Source organism: Globicephala melas, chromosome 1, assembly GCF_963455315.2.
Source record: "Globicephala melas chromosome 1, mGloMel1.2, whole genome shotgun sequence".
NCBI lineage: Eukaryota > Metazoa > Chordata > Mammalia > Artiodactyla > Delphinidae > Globicephala > Globicephala melas.
The window spans coordinates 172,875,037-172,895,294 of NC_083314.1; the positions used below are offsets into that span (position 1 = coordinate 172,875,037).

Genomic DNA, 20,258 nt, shown 5'->3' on the forward strand with positions numbered 1-20,258 from the left:
GTGGTTGAGAATCTGCCTGCTAATGTAAGGGACACGGGTTCGAGCCCTGGTCTGGGAGGATCCCACATGCCACGGAGCAACTAGGCCCGTGAGCCACAACTACTGAGCCTGCGCGTCTGGAGCTTGTGCTCCGCAACAAGAGAGGCTGCGATAGTGAGAGGCCTGCGCACTGCGATGAAGAGTGGCCCCCGCTGGCCACAATTAGAGAGAGCCCTCACACAGAAACGAAGACCCAACACAGCAAAGATAAATAAATTAATTAATAAACTCCTACCCCCAACATAAAAAAAAAAAAAGACAAACAAGGCCGACACTATCCCTGCCCTCAAGTAGGACACACCCTAATAGGGGGTAAGATATCTACATTCAGTGAGCACTTACTATGTGCTGAGTGTAGTACAAGGCCCCGTGGAGAAAACAAGGAAAAGCAAGGCCTGGCTTCTACCCTCCTGGTGCTTACAATCTGTGGGGGGCGGGCACCCAAATGAGTGATTTTAACAGTGGACAAGTGGGCTAAGTGCCACGATGCATCTCAGGGTCAGTGACACTCAGTATATGGAGTCGGAATAGTAGAGTGGCTAAGAGCTTGGGCTTGGCCTTCAAGCCCTCCAAGGATTTTGCGGGGAGAGAGTTTGGAGACCAGAGGAGGGAGTTGTTTGGAGAAACCAGGACAGTGACCCAGAGATGGAGGGACACAGGTGAGATGGAGGGACACAGCAGTTTTTCTCAGGGAGAATGCAGTTGACTTGGAGATAGCTTGGGTGCTGTGGATGGGGCAGAGGGAGGAGCTAACTTTGGCCCCAAAGGTCCAGATGGGGAGGGGTCCTGGGAGGACAGAGATATCATTCCTGAGACAGGGAGTGATGGGTTGGGGGCAGGAGATGGCATCTGCAGTGTTTTCAAGAACCGCAGCCCTCAACCCCAGCCATGGTCCCCATGAGTAAATTTCCCCGTGCCTTGGGTCTTACCTGGGTTTTTGTTTGTTTTGCTTTTTTCCTTTGTCCCTCCCACTGGCCCGAACCTTGAGCGTTTTCATCTCCTTGGGGGTCACTTCCAGGAAGCCTTCCCAGACCCTCCTCAGCCCCCCAGACAGGAAGCTTCTCCACCTGTCTGTCCAGTGACCTGTCACCACAGCCACCATGCTGCACTGTAACTCTTCCCTGAAGGGCAGGAGCTGCCTCGTTCATCTCTGAGTTCCCAGTGCCTGGCACACAGCTTGGTGTAACACACGCCCTCGGTAAAGGTCTGTGAAAAGAAGGGATGGATAAATACTGACTTTCTTGGCACAGGAGACATTCCACGGGATTTGGACTTATAGCTGGGTTCAAGTCCTACCCCTGCCACTTTCCAGGTACATGTGGCCTTAGGCAGTTTATTTAACTTCCCTATGCATCAGTGTCTTCATCTGTAGAATGGGGCTAGTGATACCCACCGGCTGAGTGATTACAAGAAGCAAATGAGATGACATAGTTAAAGCACACAGCATCGTGTTTGGCCCACAGTAGGTGCTCAATAAATGGCGGTGCTTGCTGAGTCTGTGACTTAATTTATTTGTTCAATTTCCTCATCTGTAAAATGAAGACAATCCTGGAACTTACCCCTACCATTCAAGGTACTTTGGGCTGCAAGTCACAGTACACTGTACTAAAAGAGATTTAAATAATAAAAAGTACAATGACCATCATCAAAAAATCTAGAAACAATAAATGCTGGAGAGGGTGTGGAGAAAAAGGAACCCTCCTGCACTGTTGGTGGGAATGTAAATTGATACAGCCACTATGGAGAACAGCATGGAGAACAACAGCCACTATGGAGAACAGCATGGAGATACAGCCACTATGGAGAACAGCATGTAAATTGATACAGCCACTATGGAGAACAGCCACTATGGAGAACCTTAAAAAACTAAAAATAGAACTACCATATGACCCAGCAATCCCACTACTGGGCATATACCCTGAGGAAACCATAACTCAAAAAGATACATGTAGGGACTTCCCTGGTGGTGCAGTGGTTAAGAATCCGCCTGCCAATGCAGGGCACAACGGGTTCGAGCCCTGGTCCAGGAAGATCCCACGTGCCGCGGAGCAACTAAGGCCGTGCGCCACAACTACTGAGCCTGCGCTCTAGAGCCTGCAAGCCACAACTACTGAAACCAGCGCGCCTAGGGCCTGTGCTCCACAACAAAGACAAGCCACCGCGATGAGAAGCCCGCGCACCACAACGAAGAGTAGACCCCGCTCACCGCAGCTAGAGAAAGCGTGTGCGCAGCAATGCAGACCCAACACAGCCAAAAATAAATAAATAAATAAATTTATTTTTTAAAAAAGATAATGTACCACAGTATTCACTGCAGCACTATTTACAATACCCAGGACATGGAAGCAACCTAAATGTCCATCAACAGATGAATGGATAAAGAAGATGTGGCACATATATACAATGGAATATTACTCAGCCATAAAAAGGAATGAAATTGAATTATTTGTAGTGAGGTGGAGGGACCTAGAATCTGTCACACAGAGTAAAGTAAGTCAGAAAGAGAAAAACAAATACCGTATGCTGATGCATATATATGGAATTTTAAAAAGTGGTACTGATGAACCTAGTGGCAGGGCAGGAATAAAGAGGCAGACATAGAGAACAGACTAGAGGGCACAGGGTGGGAAGGAGGAGCTGGGATGAAGTGAGAGAGTAGCATTGACATATATATACTACCAAATGTATAATGGATGGCTAGTGGGAAGCTGCTGCATAGCACAGGGAGATCAACACAAAGCTTTGTGATGACCTAGAGGGATGGGATAGGGAGGGTGGGAAGGAGGTTCAAGAGGGAAGGGATATGGGGATATATGTATACATATAACTGATTCACTTTGTTGTACAGTAGAAATTAACACAACATTGTAAAGCATTTATATTCCAATAAAGATGTGAAACAAATTTTAAAATCTAAAAATAAATAAACAATAAGAGATTTGTTTTTTTCACTTAACAAGAAATCAAAAGGAAGAGAGTTCCAGCATTGATACAGCACCTCGAAAAGCCTTTGGGTTGGCTTTTGTGCAGTTCTCTTAGCCTCCCCCTCCTGATCATAAAATGGCTGCTGTAGTGCCATACATCACAGAACAAGACCCAAGGCCGAGGAAGGAAGGCCCAGGGAAGAGGAGGACAGGGATTCTCTTCAAGTCTCTCAACAGGGAGGAACTCTTTCCCGGGATACCCTGAGAAGGCTTCCCCTTTTGTGTCATTGGCTAGGTCTAGTCAAATGCTCTCGCCTCACCTGCAAGGGAGGCAGGGAAAAAAATAAAGACACTTGACATACTCTGTCTCCGTCATGGGAGGGGGCTTCTACTGGTCAGGAAGAAGGGGCTGGGGAATCACTGCTGCTGAGAAATGGCCATCCATCAGAGAGGGTGATCCTGAGGAAGGAATGTGTTGATGGCCCCTGCAGAGCCCGGCACAGAGCTACTGCCAAACAAACGTTGGATGTTCTCATTATTAATAATGAAACCACGTTCTCTATCTAGAGGTTAGAATATATCTCGTTGGATGTTCTGTTCCCAAGCAAGCCAGGGTCCCATCTCCTGCAAGGGTCCAACTCTCTCCCTGCTGTAGCCCATACCTGTGCCATGCATGGGAAGCTCTGTCTTTCCAGAAGCTTCTCAGATCTGATCAATCCCTACCTGATAAGCTGGTAGATAGGTGGGGGAAGAGTTCTGCATACTTTGTTCACATAAACAAATATTTATGAACCTGAACTGTGTGCCAGGCCTGTGCTGGGCACCCCCTGGGAGGGCACGTGGAGAAGTTGTTCTGTGTCCCCCACAAAATCCAAGTATGGTCTTAAGCACATGTGGCTGAGCGGGAAGCATCTGCCTTGGGGGCAATTTCCTTCCTGAAAGTTACAATGCTCTATGCCACCTCTTTCCGCTTGGTTGATCTCAGTCTTCTTAAGGCCCAAAACACATTTTAAAACCAACCTCAATCTGGGTTGTAAATCCCAGATATGCTGTTGGTTTCAGTAATCTTTAGAAAACATTCTGTGTTTATGTCCACATGGGGCATAAAAGCAAGCCTTTAAAATATTTATCTCTCTTCCATGCTGTAAGCGTCACAGACGCTGTTCCTTACAATGAACTCTGTTTATTAAACATGGAGATATTAATGGTGTAGAGCAGGGGTCAGTAAGCTTTGTCCGTGAAGGTCTAGATATTTCAGGCTTGCAAACCCTGTGGTCTCTGTTGCAGTCACCCAGCTTTGCTGTTGCATGTAGGCTAAAAGCAGCCGGGAGACAGCATGTAAAGGAATGGGCGTGCTGTGTTCCAATAAAACTTAGTTTCAAAAAAAAAAAAGGGGCTGCAGCCCCCTGGTGTAGTTTTCCAGCCCCTAGTGAATAGGAGGAGCTTTGGACTAGGAGTCGGGAACCTGGATTCCAGATGAGGCTTTGCCCTTTCCCAGCCAGGAGACCCTTGATATGGTGTTTAACCTCCATAGCCCAGGGGCTCCGTCTCAAGACATGGCAAGGATGAGAGGGGAGGGATGCACCAGCCTAGCCGGTGCCCAGCACTCGGTGGGTGCCAAGGAATGTGATTGCTGGAGAGGGACGATCTCTGCAGTGGTGAAGCATGGCCTCTGGAGTCAGAGAGAACCCTCGACCCTGGAGCTGTCACTTAACCTCTCTGGGGAATACCCTGGCAGTCCAGTGGTTAGGACTCCGCGATTTCACTGCTGAGTGACCTAAGATCCCACAAGCCATGTGGCATGGCCAAAAAACAAAGTAAACTAACAAAAAAACACCTTTCTGGTTCCGGGTGTCTTTATGTCTAGAATGGGGGTAAAAATAGTACCTCCCTCCCTCATGGGGCTGTAATGAGAAGTAAATGAGTCCGTGTGTATGAAGCACTGAGTACAGGGACTGACAGATAGTTGCTCTGTGATCACCATTTATTATCATCATTGCTACTGATTTTTATGTGGTTCAGCTAGATCACCAGTCACGTTAGAAGCATTTCCCAAGGCCCTGCCGTTCTACAGTGCTATTTCTTATTTCATAGATTGCTGTCCTGGCACTTTACATATATATTTATTAATTCATTTGTTCATTTAAAGAAACACCTATATAGGGCTTTATATGTGCCAGGTTTTGCTCTAAGCACATGACAAATGTTAACTTAGCTTTCAACAACCCTATGCAATAGGTTTCATCGTTATCGCCACCGTTTTACAGGTAAAGAAACAGAGGCACAGAGAGGCTAAGTAACTTGTCCAAGATCACGCAGCTTGTGGCACAGCTGGGATTTGAGCTGGAGTTCGTGCTCTTCACCCCTCCACTCTTGTTATGAGATGCTTCTCTACATCCAGGACTTCCTTCATGGACACGGGGCCAGGCCGTGCCGCTGCCCTCGACACTACGTATATGTTTACCCCGAAGTAACGCTCAATTCACTTAGTCATCCCTCCCTGCATATACACTCACACATCATCCCAGGGTAATCCCAGTAGTTGTAGCGGGGTAAGTTACAGTAATTGTTACAGCAGTAGCTAACATTTATTGAGGGTTATCAGGCACTATTATCATGTCAGTTAATCTTTCCAGCCAATCTATGAGACAGGCCCTATTATCATCCTCATTTTACAGCAGAGGAGAGTAAAACTAAGAGAGGTGAAGTAGGGCATGAAGCCAGTCACCGAGGGAGCCAGGACTCCCCCGAGGGGTCAGACATTAGAGCCCGGCTCAACCCTCTTCTCCACTGCCTCTCTTGGTCACCTTGTAAATAAAATAGTGATGCTAACTAACATTAGTTGAGTATCTACTGCATGCCAAGCCCTGCTCGGGCTGCTTTACATGTATCATCTCATTTAATCCTCAAACAATTTTATGAAGTTGGTTTCTTAGACCCATTTGCAGATAAGGAAACTGAGGCACAGAGAGGTCGAGTTACTCGCTCAGATGTCCTTCAGGAGTGAAGGACTTTCCTGGGACTTCCCTGGCGCTCCAGTGTTTAAGACTCCACGCTTCTATGGCAGGGGGTGCAGGTTTGATCCCTGGTCAGGGAACTAAGATCCCTCATGCCCCGTGGCATGGCCAAAAAAAAAAAAAAGGAGTGAAGGACGTTCCCCCAGCTACTGAGAGGGCTTTCCGGCACAGCCTGGGTCTGCCTCAGCTGAAGAGAGCCACTTCACCCAAGGTTCTGCCGCCTTCCTGGGGCAGCCTTTGTCTGATGACTGTCTGAAATAAGGGTATAAAGGCCCAGCCCTGTTGCCCCACTGGGGGCAGTTCTCAAGCGTCACCCCATCTTCAGATCTCCCCACAGGGTCAGCTGAGGCTTCTGTTGCGACTGGATCTCCCTGCCCAGTCCTCCATCCTCCCTGCCCATTCACAGACGTTGACCCCAACAGAATCCCCAGTAATCATTTCAGAGCTGCTTCCCGGGGACCTGGACCAAAACAGTGGTAGGGCCAGCATTTGAACCCGAGTCCTGCACTGCTCCTGTCACAGGCCCGGCCTGCAGAGATCTCTCTACTTGGGCTTTGGCAGCAGCAGCTCTAAAGAGTGGGTTGGGTGGGCTGCCTGGGATCCACGGGAACCGGAGCCGGGCGGTGCAAGCGGGGAGCTTCCTGAGGTCACCCTCTCTACCAGGGAGCTCTGCTTGTCTCTGGGAAGCCTCTTCTCTGCACTGGTCTAATCCCCTCTGATCTGATTCCCTTTCCCGCATCCCAGTGGTGGCTTGGAATCAAAGCCTTGTGTGGACTCTTCTGGGGTCCCCAAGATGCCATGTGTTTCCTGTAGCTCCTGGGGTCCCTTCTCTCCTGGAGCACCCCATCCATCCCCCACCCAGGGACCCCCTCAAATGACTGCTGTGGACAGAGCCCCCATGGCGGCGGTGGGCGCGGCTGGAGGACAGACTTCTCTGCACTTTACCCACTTCTACAGCAGCCAGCATGTCTCCAGAAAGCATGTCCGTGGCCGTTCCCAACAGCAGCCAATCTCCATGTGTGGGAACCTTTTCTGGTCACTGCCTCTCACCTCACAGGTGGATTTGGGGCTCCGTCTCGACTCATCGGGGCTTGATTCCTGCCTCTGTCCTAGCATATCCCACGGCCCTGGATCAGTTAGTTCCGTCCAAGTCTCCACCCCGCTGCGAGCTTCTCATCCAAGGCCCATCTTGCTCATTTTTGATTCCACAGCCCCAGGGCAGGCCGGCCTCAGGGCGTATGGTCAGTAACTGCTCGTTAGCCCCGTTCGTGTGGTTTACCAGCCCTGTGGTCAAAGTTTTGGTGGAGGAAGAAGCCCAAGTCCACACACCTGAAATCAGGTTTTGGCTCTTCTGTATTCCCTGGGCCACAGTCGCCGTGGTTTTTTTAAGTGCCAGGTCTTCACATCCCTGCACACAGCTCATATCGTGAGATGCACGGTCCAGGATCTCAGCTGCGTCTGTCTTTCAGATCCTTCTGCACGGACTTTGTGGCTGGCCTGGTGAAGTGGCTGGACTTGTCCGAAGCTGTCTTGCCAACCATGACTGCTTTTGCCAGCGGCCTGGGAGGCGAAGGAGCAGACACGTTTGCTCAGATTTTATTGAAGGACCCCATCTTGAAGGACGACCCACTGGTGATCACTCAGGTACACCCACCGCCCAGGTGGTGGCTGCCAGGGAAAGTAGAACAGATAATTTCCTCTCAAAGTCAGCCTGAATATCGCTTCTAGTGGCATGGGGGGAATTGAAAGATTAAATATTGCATCATAATTTCATATGATGATGATGATCATAGCTAATGTTGAATTATCATTATTGAATATTTACTATCGATTTATTACTTAAACAGTACTTATTATATGCTAATACCTTACTAATATGAACTCATTTAATTCTCAAAGCAATTTTATTAGGTAGGATGATAAATGGAGGCACAGAGACGTTAGGTAACTTGCTTAAGGTCACACAGCTGATTTGAACCTTGGCAGTCTTACTCCAGAGCCCGTGCTCCTGACTGCTAAGCTGTGGTGCCTCCTTTTGGAAGTAGCAGCTTTGCTGTGTGCCCTTGGGCATGTCACTCACCTGCTCTGTATGCATTTGAAGCAGGCAGAAGCTTGACACAGGCTATCGGTGGGTCAAGAGAGCAGATTTAAAACAGCCCTTCCCCTCCTTCATCTGACTCCCTGAAATTCTCACGCATTTATTCAGTTATCTGCTTGCTTGTTTGTCTGGCTCGCCCCTCGAATGTACGGCGGAGGTATTTTGTCTGCCTTGTTCTCCCACTTTTTAAGGGTCAATAAACATTTGTCAAGTGAGCAGGCTGGTTACGAATCAACCTATTGCTAATTCCTGTTACTCTTCCCTCAGGACCTTCTGAGCTTCTCACTCAAGGATGGTGAGTTGATTTCATAAGTTGTGGGGCACGTATCTGCACCTCAGCCAGTGAAGCCAGTGGTAGGTGTTGCCCCTGCGGTCCCGTCCCCAGTGGCCTTTTTGGTGCAAGAAAGGAAAGGGGGCTTCCCTGGTGGCGCAGTGGTTGAGAGTCCGCCTGCCGATGCAGGGGACACGGGTTCGTGCCCCGGTCCGGGAAGATCCCACATGCCGCGGAGCGGCTGGGCCCGTGAGCCATGGCCGCTGAGCCTGCGCGTCCGGAGCCTCTGCTCCGCAACGGGAGAGACCACAGCAGTGAGAGGCCCGCATACCGCAAAAATAAATAAATAAATAAATAAAAAGAAAGGAAAGGGAAGCCAGTAGAGCTGGGGAGCCGGAAGCTCTCCATTCATGCCAAGCGCCGGGTGGTGCTTCTTAGCGGTTCTATTGATTCCGCACAGTGCCCTGTGGTTCCACCTTCTGAGTGGCTCTGGAGTCTGGGTCCTGCCCTCTGAGGTCTGTTCTGCTGGCAAACAGAAGGAGCACAGAATTGAAAATGAAATCCCAACCACGTCTACACTGTGTAGGAAGGGAAGTCCCACCCACTCCCCACCGGAACCCGGGCTCGTGCGGGACTGGAGGGGTAAGAAGAGGAGGAAGAACAGAATGTCAGGAGCAGAAACAGCGTGTGCAGGAGGCCTGGCTGGAAAGAATGCTCGGAGGAGGGTCACGGGGGCCGGAGCTGAGCGGGTTCTCCACCTACACGAGATCCCAGGCTGTTCCCATGGAGTTTATAGTCTGAGAAGTGCAGCTCTAAGGCTCAAACCCCACTATATATTTTTGGCCCTAGTCTAGCCGCACAGAATGCTTTCACTCCATATCTCAGAGCCAGAGGAGAGCCCAAGGGTGATCTGGCCCAGTCCCTGCTTTCAGGCGGGCACGACCTGAAGTAACACTTCTCTTTGGCCGGTGAGGCCACGTGGCTGAGTTGTGGTCTGAGGATGTGGTGCAGTTGGTCTGAAAATCCTCAGCTGTATCACTTGTGTTTTTTCCAAATGGAAGTAAGGGAAGAATAACAATATCCGATCGTCCTGGACGCTGTTGGAGTGAGGGGTAGGTTTGTGCGGAGGTCTGAGGCTCAGGAAAGGAAGGCAGCCCATCAGCACACACACCCTCACGTGATAATCACGGGAACAGCAACGCACCAGTTCTTGAGCGCTTGCTGGGTGCCCAGCGTGCCGCCAAGGGCTCTACAGGCACGGAGCCCTCTCAGCCCCCTGAGGGGTGTTGGAGGTCGTTGTTCCCATTTTGCAGGTCAAGGTCATCTTGGATGGGACACCCATATTTCCAGGTGGAGAGGTTGAGGCCAGAGAGGGGAAGGGGCTTTCCCGGAAGCACACAGTGGCAGAGGTGGCCTGGTGGTCAGAACCAGGTCTCCGGCCTCCAGGCCAGCGCTCTGCCCCACGGCCTTGTCACGGGGGAGAAGAAGCTGCCCCAGCACTCCTGTGTCGGCCTCAAAAAAAAAAAAAAAAAAAAGAAAGGAAAGGGAAGCCAATAGAGCTGGGCCACAAGCCCAGCGAGCCACGTTCATTCTAGCCTGCTTCCTGCCCCCGCCTGCCAATCACAAGCCCTCCTGAGCTCCCAGGAGCACCCAGGACACTTTAACTTACCCCCTTTGCTGTGGGTGACCTTGGCCTGGCTCTCACAGAATAATTGGAGCGGGTTTGAAACAGCCTGTCTAATGTCATCACCTGGTACTTCATTCCCTCCCAGGGGTGTTCTCATAGGCAGCCTCTAAACCGGCATTGCCTTTGAAATGTCTCCTGAGAATAACCACCACTTATGAAGCACCTGTTAACGCTGGTCATGGTACCTGACCCTTGTCAGGCATTGTTTCACATCATCCTCATAGCCATCCTTTCATGTAGACACTCCCACTTTCCAGACGAGCAAACTGAGGCCCAGAGAGGTGAAGTAACTGGCCTAAGCTGGTAAGTGGCAGAGCTGGACATTCTAAAACAAGTGCTATCAACAAAAACCTTAGCAGATTTTACCCACAGGGGTTGAGGACTGTGGCAGCATCCCCACGGGAATATAGTAGTACCTCGTAGCTAAAGAATACCAGTCTCTGACAACATCTGGGGGGTGCCTTTGGTTTATCTCAAAGCCCCACCAGATGCCGGCATCTACGAACAGGAGGAGCTTCACTGGCACGCCGGGACCCCAATGGGAGTGGGTGCTAGGGCTCAAAAGTTCCCCAGAGGTCAGAGGTAGGTGGCCCCTCAAACCATCTAGACGACCCTCTCATCAGACGCAGACCTCGGAGATATTGCGGGTTCCGTTCCAGACCACCGCAGTAAAGCCAGTCACGTGAATATTTTTGGTTTCTCAGGGCATATAAAAGTTATATTTACACTATACTGTAGTCTATTAAGTGTGCAGTAACGCTGTGTCTAAAAAAACAATGGACATACATTAATTTAAAAATGCTGTTGGAAAAATGGCACTGATGGACCTGCTGGATGCAGGGTTGCCACAGACAAGGCAAAGAGCAGTAAAACGAGGTCCGCCTGTAGATGAGAAAAGGAGGCCCCGAGTGGGAATGGCTACAGTTGTCATGTCCAACTCTGTCCGTATTAATGAAGAACCAGGGACCAAGAACTGGGTGCATCTGGGGATCAGGCTGCCTGGTGTTAAGATGCAAGCTCTACTTTGGCGAGGTCCTGAATGTCTCTGTGTCTCGGTTTTCTCAGGTGTTAAATGGGAACAAACAGTACTTTTTACCTTATAGGGCAGCGGTGAGGATTAAATGAAATAACCCAGGTAAAGCGCTCAGAACAGAGCTGGCATGCAGGAAGCAGGCCATGAGTGCCACTGGGGCATGGTGGTGGGGGTGGTGAAATGGGAAATCCCTGGGAACCAGAAAACCTGGACTGTCATCCTGTCTCTCAGACTCTCATTGTGTGACCTTGATCAAGTCACTTAACTTCTCTGAACTTCAATTTCAAATACAAATGAGAGGCAAGAGCCAGATGCTACTTCAGAGCAAAACAAAACTGTCTTTGGTCCTAAGAACACAGTCAAGGATCTTGTAAGGAGAAGGTCAGCGTCATAGTTGGGCTGGTTGTTCAAGGCCTTTCCCATAAGCTCCATGAGAGTAGGGCCCTTGTCTGGCTTGTTCACCATCATATCCCAGTGTCTGCAACACTGATGGACACGTGGCGGGCATTTAGTACTTGTTGGGTGAATGGGTGGATGGATGAAGGGATGGAGGAATGGATGAAGGGATGGAGGGACGGATGGATAAATGGATAGAAGGTTGGATGGATAGAAAGAAGGATGGATGTCCTTTCCTTAGAGCACAAGCTCAGATACTAGCAAGGTGGTTTGTCTGAACTTGAGGGTTAAAACATCTTTTTTCTACAGAGACTGATGGGGTAGGACACACAGCACAGAAGGCTCTCTGTGCTACTGCATTTCTCTCTGGGTGTGACACAGGGTGATTAATCATGGAATCAGCCCAAGACATCAACACAAAAAGCCGCACGTCTCTGAACTTCCTGGAAGGTTGACCCATACTGACAATATTGGGATCTTAGTCACAAAACAATGCCATCTTGGCAGCTGGGTGGAATTTTTTATGCGTGCTAATCATTTCCTTCTCATCCAGTAACAACCCATGAAGCTTCTTGCCCACACAACTGGAAAAAATAAGCCTTTTATATGTTGAAGGTTAAACTACATCTGAGCCAACTCGAGACTGGGTTTCACAACTGTGGCACTATTGACATTTGGGACTGGATAATTCTTTGTTGTGGGACCACCCCGTGCCATGTAGGAGATTTAGCTGAATCCCTGGCCTCTACTCACTAGATGCCAGTAGCACTTCCTGAGTTGTGATAACCAGAAATGTCTCCATGCTTTGCCAGATATCCTCGGGGGGCAAAAACATCCCTGGTTGAGAACCATGGGTTCAGGACCCCAAATTCGGCCGTCTCAGGTGGGGCTGGTTTATTTGTAGTTGGTAATCTTTATAAGTTACCTAGTTGCTCTCCTAGGTCCTGTACACAGATGGTGAATTATTGCATCATATATAATCCTCAAATCAACTGCTAGAGTAGATACTGTCATCCCCACTGGTAGGAAATTAGGCTCAGGAGGTTAAGTAACCCGAGGTGGCATTTCCAAGTAAGTTTCAAATTCCGTTTAAGGCAGTGAGTCTCATGGCGAACGTGCACAGGACACTTAAGCTGAAGCATGGTTCTTGCCCTCTGTACCCTGAATCCAAAGATAACATTGACTCCAGGCCATGGAACCCGACGACATGCAGCCACATGAGATATAACAAGCTTCACCGCAAACTTGTTTCTACTTTCTGACCTGGTCTTTATTACTGAGTTGCAAACCCTACCTCCCCAGAAAGGTTTGAGAGGTTGGTCGTTGGTCGTGGTGGAACGCGTTGTCAGCTGGTGGCTAGGTTCTTCATCAGGATCCTCAAGGTTCGTAAAGCTTGCTGTCAGTATTGAAGCTGGCTGTTCATCCGTTCAGCAAATGAGAACGGAGCCCGCACTGTGTGTGCCAGGCCGTCTGCTAGGTGCTGGGAGTAGTTCTAACCAGGGCCGATGCTCATGGAGTGCCTACTGTGTGCAGGCCCTGAGAAAAATGCTTTACAATTTGTTTAAACCCCTCAACAGCCCTGGGAGGTAGATGCTATTCCTGTCCCTCATTTTACAAAAGAGGCAGCTGCGGCCCAGAAAGTGAAATCACCTGCCCGAGGTCACGCAGCAAGGATTCAGACCCAGGCAGTGTGGTTCCAGAGTCCATGCTTAACTGCTGTTCTGCTTCCTACATGGAGATAAAATGATAAAGTCCTCATCCTTACAGCTGACTTTAGGGGATTTGATGAGGCCAGAATGAAGCGTGGGCACCCCATGTGGTAGAGGCCGGAGGAGGCCAATCTTGCCAGCAGCTGAGAGGGTGGAGCTGGAGGAGGGCCTCAGATGGGCCCCCTTTGCTCCCGTGACCACCGGCCTTGAAGTAAGCTCGTTGCCACGTTGAACACCCTTAACTGTCCCCCCAAAATGAGCCGTGAAGAGAAAAGGCAGGAGTCACACCTGAAACCATCTGAGTTCACGTCCTGCCCTGAGACAGGGTGCATCTTAGAAGTCCTGTCCCTTGGGACTTCCCTGGTGGAGCAGTGGTTAAGAATCCAACTGCCATTGCAGGGGACACGGGTTTGATCCCTGGTCCAAGAAGATCCCACAGGCCGCAGAGTGACTAAGCCCGTGCACTACAACTACTGAGCCTGTGCTCTAGAGCCCGCGAGCCACAACTACTGAGCCCGCGTGCCACAACTACTGAAGCCCGCACGCCTAGAGCCCGTGCTCCGAAACAAGAGAAGCCACCACAATGAGAAGTATGCACATTGTGACAAAGAGTAGCCCCCGCTCACCACAACTAGAGAAAGCCCACGCGCAGCAACAAAGACCCAATGCAGCCAAAAATTAATTAATTAAATTTAAAAAGAAAAAAAAAAGTCCCGTGCCTCCAGCCACACTCTGCCCACCAAAGTGAAGACCCTGGGAAGACTTGTAAGTCAGCCCAGTGCCCATGGGGGAGATGGGGGGAGGACCGTGGGACTAGAGTAAGGTGTGGTTTCCTTTATATGAAAAAAAAAATTCATTGAGGGTGAAATTGGGTATAAATATTCTAAATGTTACATAAAATGTACAATTAGAAAAGTTGGGGGAATTCCCTTGTTGTTCAGTGGTTAGGACTCGGTGCTTTCAGTGCCAGGTCCTGGGTTCAGTCCCTGGTCGGGAAACTAAGATCCCACAAGGCACGCAGCACGGCCAAAAAAAGAAAGTCGTCCATCGAGGGATGGCAGTGCAGTAGGCTGGGTAATCAGTTGAATGAATATGGCCTGAGAGTGTCCTCGGACCGCAGGGAAAGGCGAGACGAAGGTTCCCCGTGCTGACACAGCAGCAGCAGCTCACAGCCTCACCCCAGCAGCCCTGGCTTCTTAGCATCTAAGGATAGAGCAAATTTGACAATTTACCACAAAAAGAGTACTATTAGCCACCTTTTCTTGATCACTTACTGCATCCCAGGTGCTGGCCAGTCTCATCACATGCATCTTCTCACTGTATCTCAACAAACGCCAGATTAAAAGGGTATTCTTGCCCCCATTGTACAGATGAGGAAACTGAGGCTCAGAGAGGTCAAGAAACTTGCCAGAAGCCATTCAGCTAGTAGGTAGTCAGATGAAAATTCAAACCCCAGTCTGTGTCCCAACAAAGGCTGAAGTTTCTGCCCCTGAATTCCTTTTTCCTTTGGTCTGGAGGGCAGTCCCCAAAGGGAAGGGATTGGCCGTGATCTCTTCCCAAAGGTCTGGGATTCTGCTGCTCTCCGAGGAGAGGCAAGCTCAACCCCAGGCAGGTCATTCTGGCTCCCGAACTCAGATCCATAGTGAGAACAGAGGCTGGTTCAGTGCCTGGCAATGGAGGTTGTACTGCTCCCTGAGGAGGTGCATTTGGAAATGCAGGGCAGGTGGTGGTGGTTGTCACAGCGCCTGGGGTGCACCTGGCGTTTAGCTCCAAGGGCGCTGTTCATCCTTTAATGCACAGCACAGTGTTGGATGGTGAAGTGCAAAGGGCATCAGCTTCTCTATTGAGATGCTGGTGAGAAAAGGAGCCCAGAAGTGTTCGTTCTACCCCGGGTCTGTCCAAACACACTGGGTGACTTTGCACATGTCCCTTGCTCTTCCTAGGCCAGAAGGACCAGTTGGGCTCCAAGGGTGGAGTCTGGGTGGGTGCTGGGGCTGCCCAGCAGTTGGAGGCTGGCATACTCCTGCCCCCTGGGGGCAGAGCCAAGATCCCTGAGCCCGCCCCCCACCAAGATTTTCCAAAGAACAGGCTGCCGGGTGATGGGTCCTGTGTGTGCACCTTTGGCCCATGGCCTAGGGCTATGCCTGGGATTGTGGGTGCACCCCCCATATCCCATGCACCCAGAAGGTAGGACTCACAGCTGACCACATGGGATTGACCTGGAATCCCAAAACTTCACTCGAGTAGATTTGCCTTATTCTATTCTTTTTTTTTTTTTTTTTTTGGCTGTACCGCTCAGCTTGTGGGATTTTAGTTCCCCGACCAGTGATCGAACGTGGGCCCTCCACAATGAGAGCTCGGAGTCCTAACCACTGGACCTCCAGGGAATTCCCTCAAGTAGATTTGCCTTTAAAAGGCGGCCACAGTGAAATGAACAGAAACTTTGGCATCCTGGGTTTTAAGCCAAATTCCACGGCTCTCTCAGCTGTGTGTTTTAGAACAGCGGTTCCCAACCTTTTTGGCCCCAGGGACCGGTTTCGTGGAAGACAGTTTTTCCGCAGACTCGGGTGGGGGACATGGTTCAGGCGGTGATGCTAACGACAGGGAGCGATGGGAGCGGCCAATGAAGCTTCACTCCTCGCCCACAGCTCACCTCCTGCTGTGCGGCCCGGTTCCTAACAGGCCACGGACCGGTACCGGTCTGTGGACTGGGGGCTGGGGACCCCTGATTTAGGAAGTTTCTTAGCCTTTCTGCACCCGTTCTTCCCTCTTGTGCAAAATGAGGCATCATAATACCAGCTTCCCAGGACCACTGGGAAGATTAGCAATCAGGAATGCAAGCTTCCTGAGTGGTGCCCAGCATTTGTTAGGGGCACCGTGGATGCTGGTTTCCTTTCCTGCAGAGGTAGCAGGAGGAGGAGTCATCTTGATTACACCACTTCCTCCAGGCATGAATGCACCCAGACCTTCTCAGATCAGGAGCTTGCTAGTTAGAACAAGTGCAAAGGCCCTGGGGCAGGAATGAGCTTGGCTTCTTGGTGGGACAAATACTGGTGGAAACAGGGACCAGTAGAAAGTGAGGTGGTAGAGAGTGGCAGGAAAATGTACAGTCTTGCAGACCATGGGAAGAAATGTGGATTTTATTCTAAGTGCATTAGGGAGTTTTAAGTTGGGGAAGAGAACCCCAATTAGATTTATGACTTCACCCTTCAAGCTGCTGTGTGGCAAACAGAGTGTGGGGCAGGAGGAACCAGGGCAATGGCTGGTCCTTGAAGAGCGATGGCAGTCACAGTGGCCGTGCAGCAGAGATGGGGAGCCGTGGTCAGACTCAGGATACATTTTGGAGGTGCAGCTGTCACCATCAGCTGGTAGATTGGATGTCTGAGGAGGGGCAACGAGATAAATCAAGAACGATGCCCAGGCTTTTGGCCTGAACCCCAAGTTGGGCTTTTTATTGAGACAGGATGGATTGGCCCTTGAGGAGTGAGTTGGCTACCTGGCAAGTTGTCCTGGGTAGCCCAGGACTCCTGCCCCTCCTCTACCACTCACCACCTGCCTTAAATAGAACCTCAGCTCCAAGTCCAGCAGCCTGGCTGTCAAGGTCCTTGAAATGACCCTTACACGAGGCTGACATTCCAGAGTCCCGTGCCCGAGAATACCTTGGGAGGTTTTAATCACCTGTGCACCTGGCAGTCTGTATTCCAGAAACTGAATCACGGCAGCCTTGACCAATGGAGTGTGAATTAGTGGCTGATGATAGCTGCCATCAGTTAATCACCACGGCCAAGGCTTGTCAATTGCCACAGGTCGATTACGGCCTACGCGCAATAGTCTGTGAGCCTAGGAGGGAGCTCCTTTATTTGTGGGACATTAGCTGATCAATAACCCCAAGACGTGGCCTGTGGTGTCTGTTTCCCGACACACAGGTCCTCATCCTGGCGGCCAAGGGCAGCTGGGCAAGTGCTTCCGGACCACGGCTCGCTCTAAAGACCCTAGTTAGAGGAAGGAACTGGTTTATTTTGCAGAAGCTGAGGTTATCGTAGCTACTACGACCTTAGTATAAAATTACCATGCAGCATTGCAGACACCCAGCAGAGGAGGCCAGTTCTGCATCATTCATTAAGGACCCGTCATGTACCCAGAGTCCTCTCCTCAAAACTTTGTGAGGGCTTCCCTGGTGGCGCAGTGGTTGAGAGTCCACCTGCCGATGCAGGGGACGCGGGTTCGTGCCCCGGTCCGGGAAGATCCCACATGTCGCGGAGCGGCTGGGCCCGTGAGCCATGGCCGCTGAGCCTGCGCGTCCGGAGCCTGTGCTCCGCAACGGGAGAGGCCACAGCAGTGAGAGGCCCGCGTACCGCAAAAAAAAAACAAAAAAAAAGCTTTGTGAGATGACTGTTACTATTTCCACTTCCACCTGAGCGAGGATCAGCTTTGCCCAAGGTTAGACACAAATAGTATCCGTACCCAGGTCTGTCAGGTCATTAATTGAACATTTATTCTTTGTGCTGAGCACTCTCCTAAGGACTGGAGATAAAGCAGTGTAGAGTTTATACTTATCAAGTTTATACTTCACGGGGAGAGACAAACGAGAGTAAATGGATATGATGTCAGAGCAGGGCAAGCTCTGTGTGGAACAAAATGCAGGGTGAAGGGGTAGAGTAATGGGGGCCGGGGGTCGGGAAGGCCTCTGTGAGCAGGAGGCGTCTGAACAGAGACTTGAATGAGGGGGAGGAGCCTCCCAAGAAGATCTGGGGAATGAGCCTTCCCGGTGGTGGAAACAAAACAAGTGCAAAGGCTCCGCAGCAGGAACATTCTAGAAGGTGAGGTCGTGGAGTTGGCCAGGGGCCTTGTATGTCATGATGGAGTTGGATTTGCTTCTGATCGTGATATCACGTCCTTAACAGCTTTGGGATGTGAAAATTCGATCTTTGCTGATTTGGTGGAACACGCCGCCTTTCTTCTGATCCATATGGGTAACAGTTGCACACTGTTCCGCCCCAGAAGCTGTTTTCTTGTTCAGCTGACTGGTTCTCGGGGCTGTGCACTTCGGATGTATCTGGGGTTTGGGTTTCATCCGTTGCGCTGCTGTTAACATCTCTGTGCTTGGAAGCTGAACTGACCCCGTGCTCTTTCTCTCTTTCCAGGGCGCTACGATGCTCGGGCCCGAGTCCTCATTTGCCACATGACCTCCCTCCTCCAAGTGCCCTTGGAGGAGCTGGACCTCCTCGAAGAGACGTTCCTCGAGAGCCTGAAGGAAACCAAAGAGGAGGAATCTGAGTAAGTGTGCCCTGCGACCCTGGCCACCCTGCCAGGAATCAAGGACTTCCACTCTTCAGATAACAGCATCCTTTGTGTCCCCTCCCCCCATTAAGAGATGGTGCACTGAGGTGGGAAGAGCACTGGACAGAGAGTCCCAGTGCAGCCCTGACTCGCTGTGTGGCCTTATCAAGTCACTTCCCGTCTCTGGGCCTCCATTCTCATTTGTAGGAAAGGGGGATTGAATGGATGAATGCTAAGGGCCATGAGTTTGTGACTTTAACATTCTGTGGCCCCAACACCCCACTCCCCCTCAGTTCTTGTGACACCTTATCTGTGGGCCAAAGTGGCCTGGGTTCAAATCCCACCTCTGACACCTGTTTGCTTTTTGACCTTGGGTGGGTGCCCCCCACCCCCCACCCCCCACCCCCATTCTCTAAGCCATAATATTCTTATCTGTAAAATAGGAATAAGAATAGCATCCTCCTAGGGTCATTGTGGAAAACAAATGCAATTGTATTATCAAGTGCTTGGCCCAGGGCTGGCATGTAGCAAGGGCTCAGTAAGTATGAGTCCTTCCCTTCCCCCACATTCCCCCATACCTGCCAGCTGTCAAGAGGCTTTGCTATCTGTGTATGGTCAGGTGTGTGTTGAGGGAAATTTTCCTGGTAACTTGGCCAGAGCTCAGCTCTTTGCAGAACACCTTACACAGGATCTAATCCCAGGGTAATAAATCGATCCCAGTCACAGCCTAATTGCGGGCTCCTTGCACCAGGCACATTTCCCAGCCTTGGGTTTTGTTCGGCCATGAAGGCTTTCTTTGAGCAGCCAGGCTGTGCCCAGTTCAGCCCAGCTGGGAATTTAGCTTTGAAGCCAAATTCAGAACTGGAGCCGCCCTCCCGCCAGGGTTTGTAGGGCAAAGGGAGGGGGTTGATTCCTTGAGAAAGGAGGAAACTTGGTCTGTTGAAATAACCTGAAAATAGACTTGTTTTGACTCCCAGAGCTGTGTCAATAAAGAAACAGCTGGATCCAGGCCAACACCTGGATCCCTCAAGTATGTCTTGAAATGAAGGACACTCTTAAGTATTGTCTGGAAATCTATTGTCAGAAAGAAACACATTACCCAGAGGGTCTGTTCTGATAATACCAGTAATGCCAGATGAGGGAATGTGTAAAGCAGAGCCCAGCTCTGCCACTTACCAGCCGTGTGATCCTGGGCAAGTTACTTAACTTCTCTGGGCCTCAGTTTCCCCAGCTACAAATGGGGATAATAATAGCACCCTCTTCATAGGGTTCTTGTGGGGCTCAAATGAGTTTGTACACATAAAGCGCTTCGAGCAGGACTTGCACAGAGTTACTAGTTGTTAAATATCAACATTGGCTATAGTACTGTTATCATTGCTGTTATTACTGCGTGGGCCATTTCCTCAGAATAATACTCCACAGGTGTCATTTTTTAACTCAATTTTAGGGACTTTGGCAACCTCTCAGATTCTATCTATGGTCTCTGGAGGGGTCTGAGACGCAGGGAAAGCATAGGGACTGGTCAGCCAAGGGACCTGGTTCTCTGTTTGATTCTGCTGCTAAGTCCCTGTGTGGCCCTGGGCACGTTGCTTTCCCTGTCCAGACACCAGCACCAGTGTTTTCACCTGTGCAAGTAGAGTATCGAGTTGTATGTAGGTTTCTTTTAACTCTAAGGTTTTGTGTTTCTGCAAGGTGAGCTTCTCACTCAGCACCCCAAGGCGATCCTTTGCAACTGGAGTTCAGGGTGTGATGTACCACCTTTCTGTTCTTGGGTCCCCATCTGAGCCCTGAGGCCATCCAAGCT

The 20,258-nt window shown here is 50.3% G+C and overlaps 1 protein-coding gene across 6 annotated transcripts in view; it reads left to right on the top strand.

Annotated features, from left to right (window-relative positions):
• Window positions 1–20,258, top strand: part of TMCO4 (transmembrane and coiled-coil domains 4) — a 96,835-nt gene that overhangs the window by 19,452 nt on the left and 57,125 nt on the right. For 5 of the 6 annotated variants that reach the window (XM_060310235.1, XM_030876385.2, XM_030876374.2 and 2 more), the window contains 3 exons: window positions 7,450–7,624; window positions 8,346–8,373; window positions 18,319–18,451. In XM_060310235.1, coding sequence (XP_060166218.1) covers window positions 7,450–7,624; window positions 8,346–8,373; window positions 18,319–18,451 — 336 coding nt within the window. The remainder of the gene's footprint in view (window positions 1–7,449; window positions 7,625–8,345; window positions 8,374–18,318; window positions 18,452–20,258) is intronic. The other variant, XM_060310246.1, reaches the window with a different exon arrangement.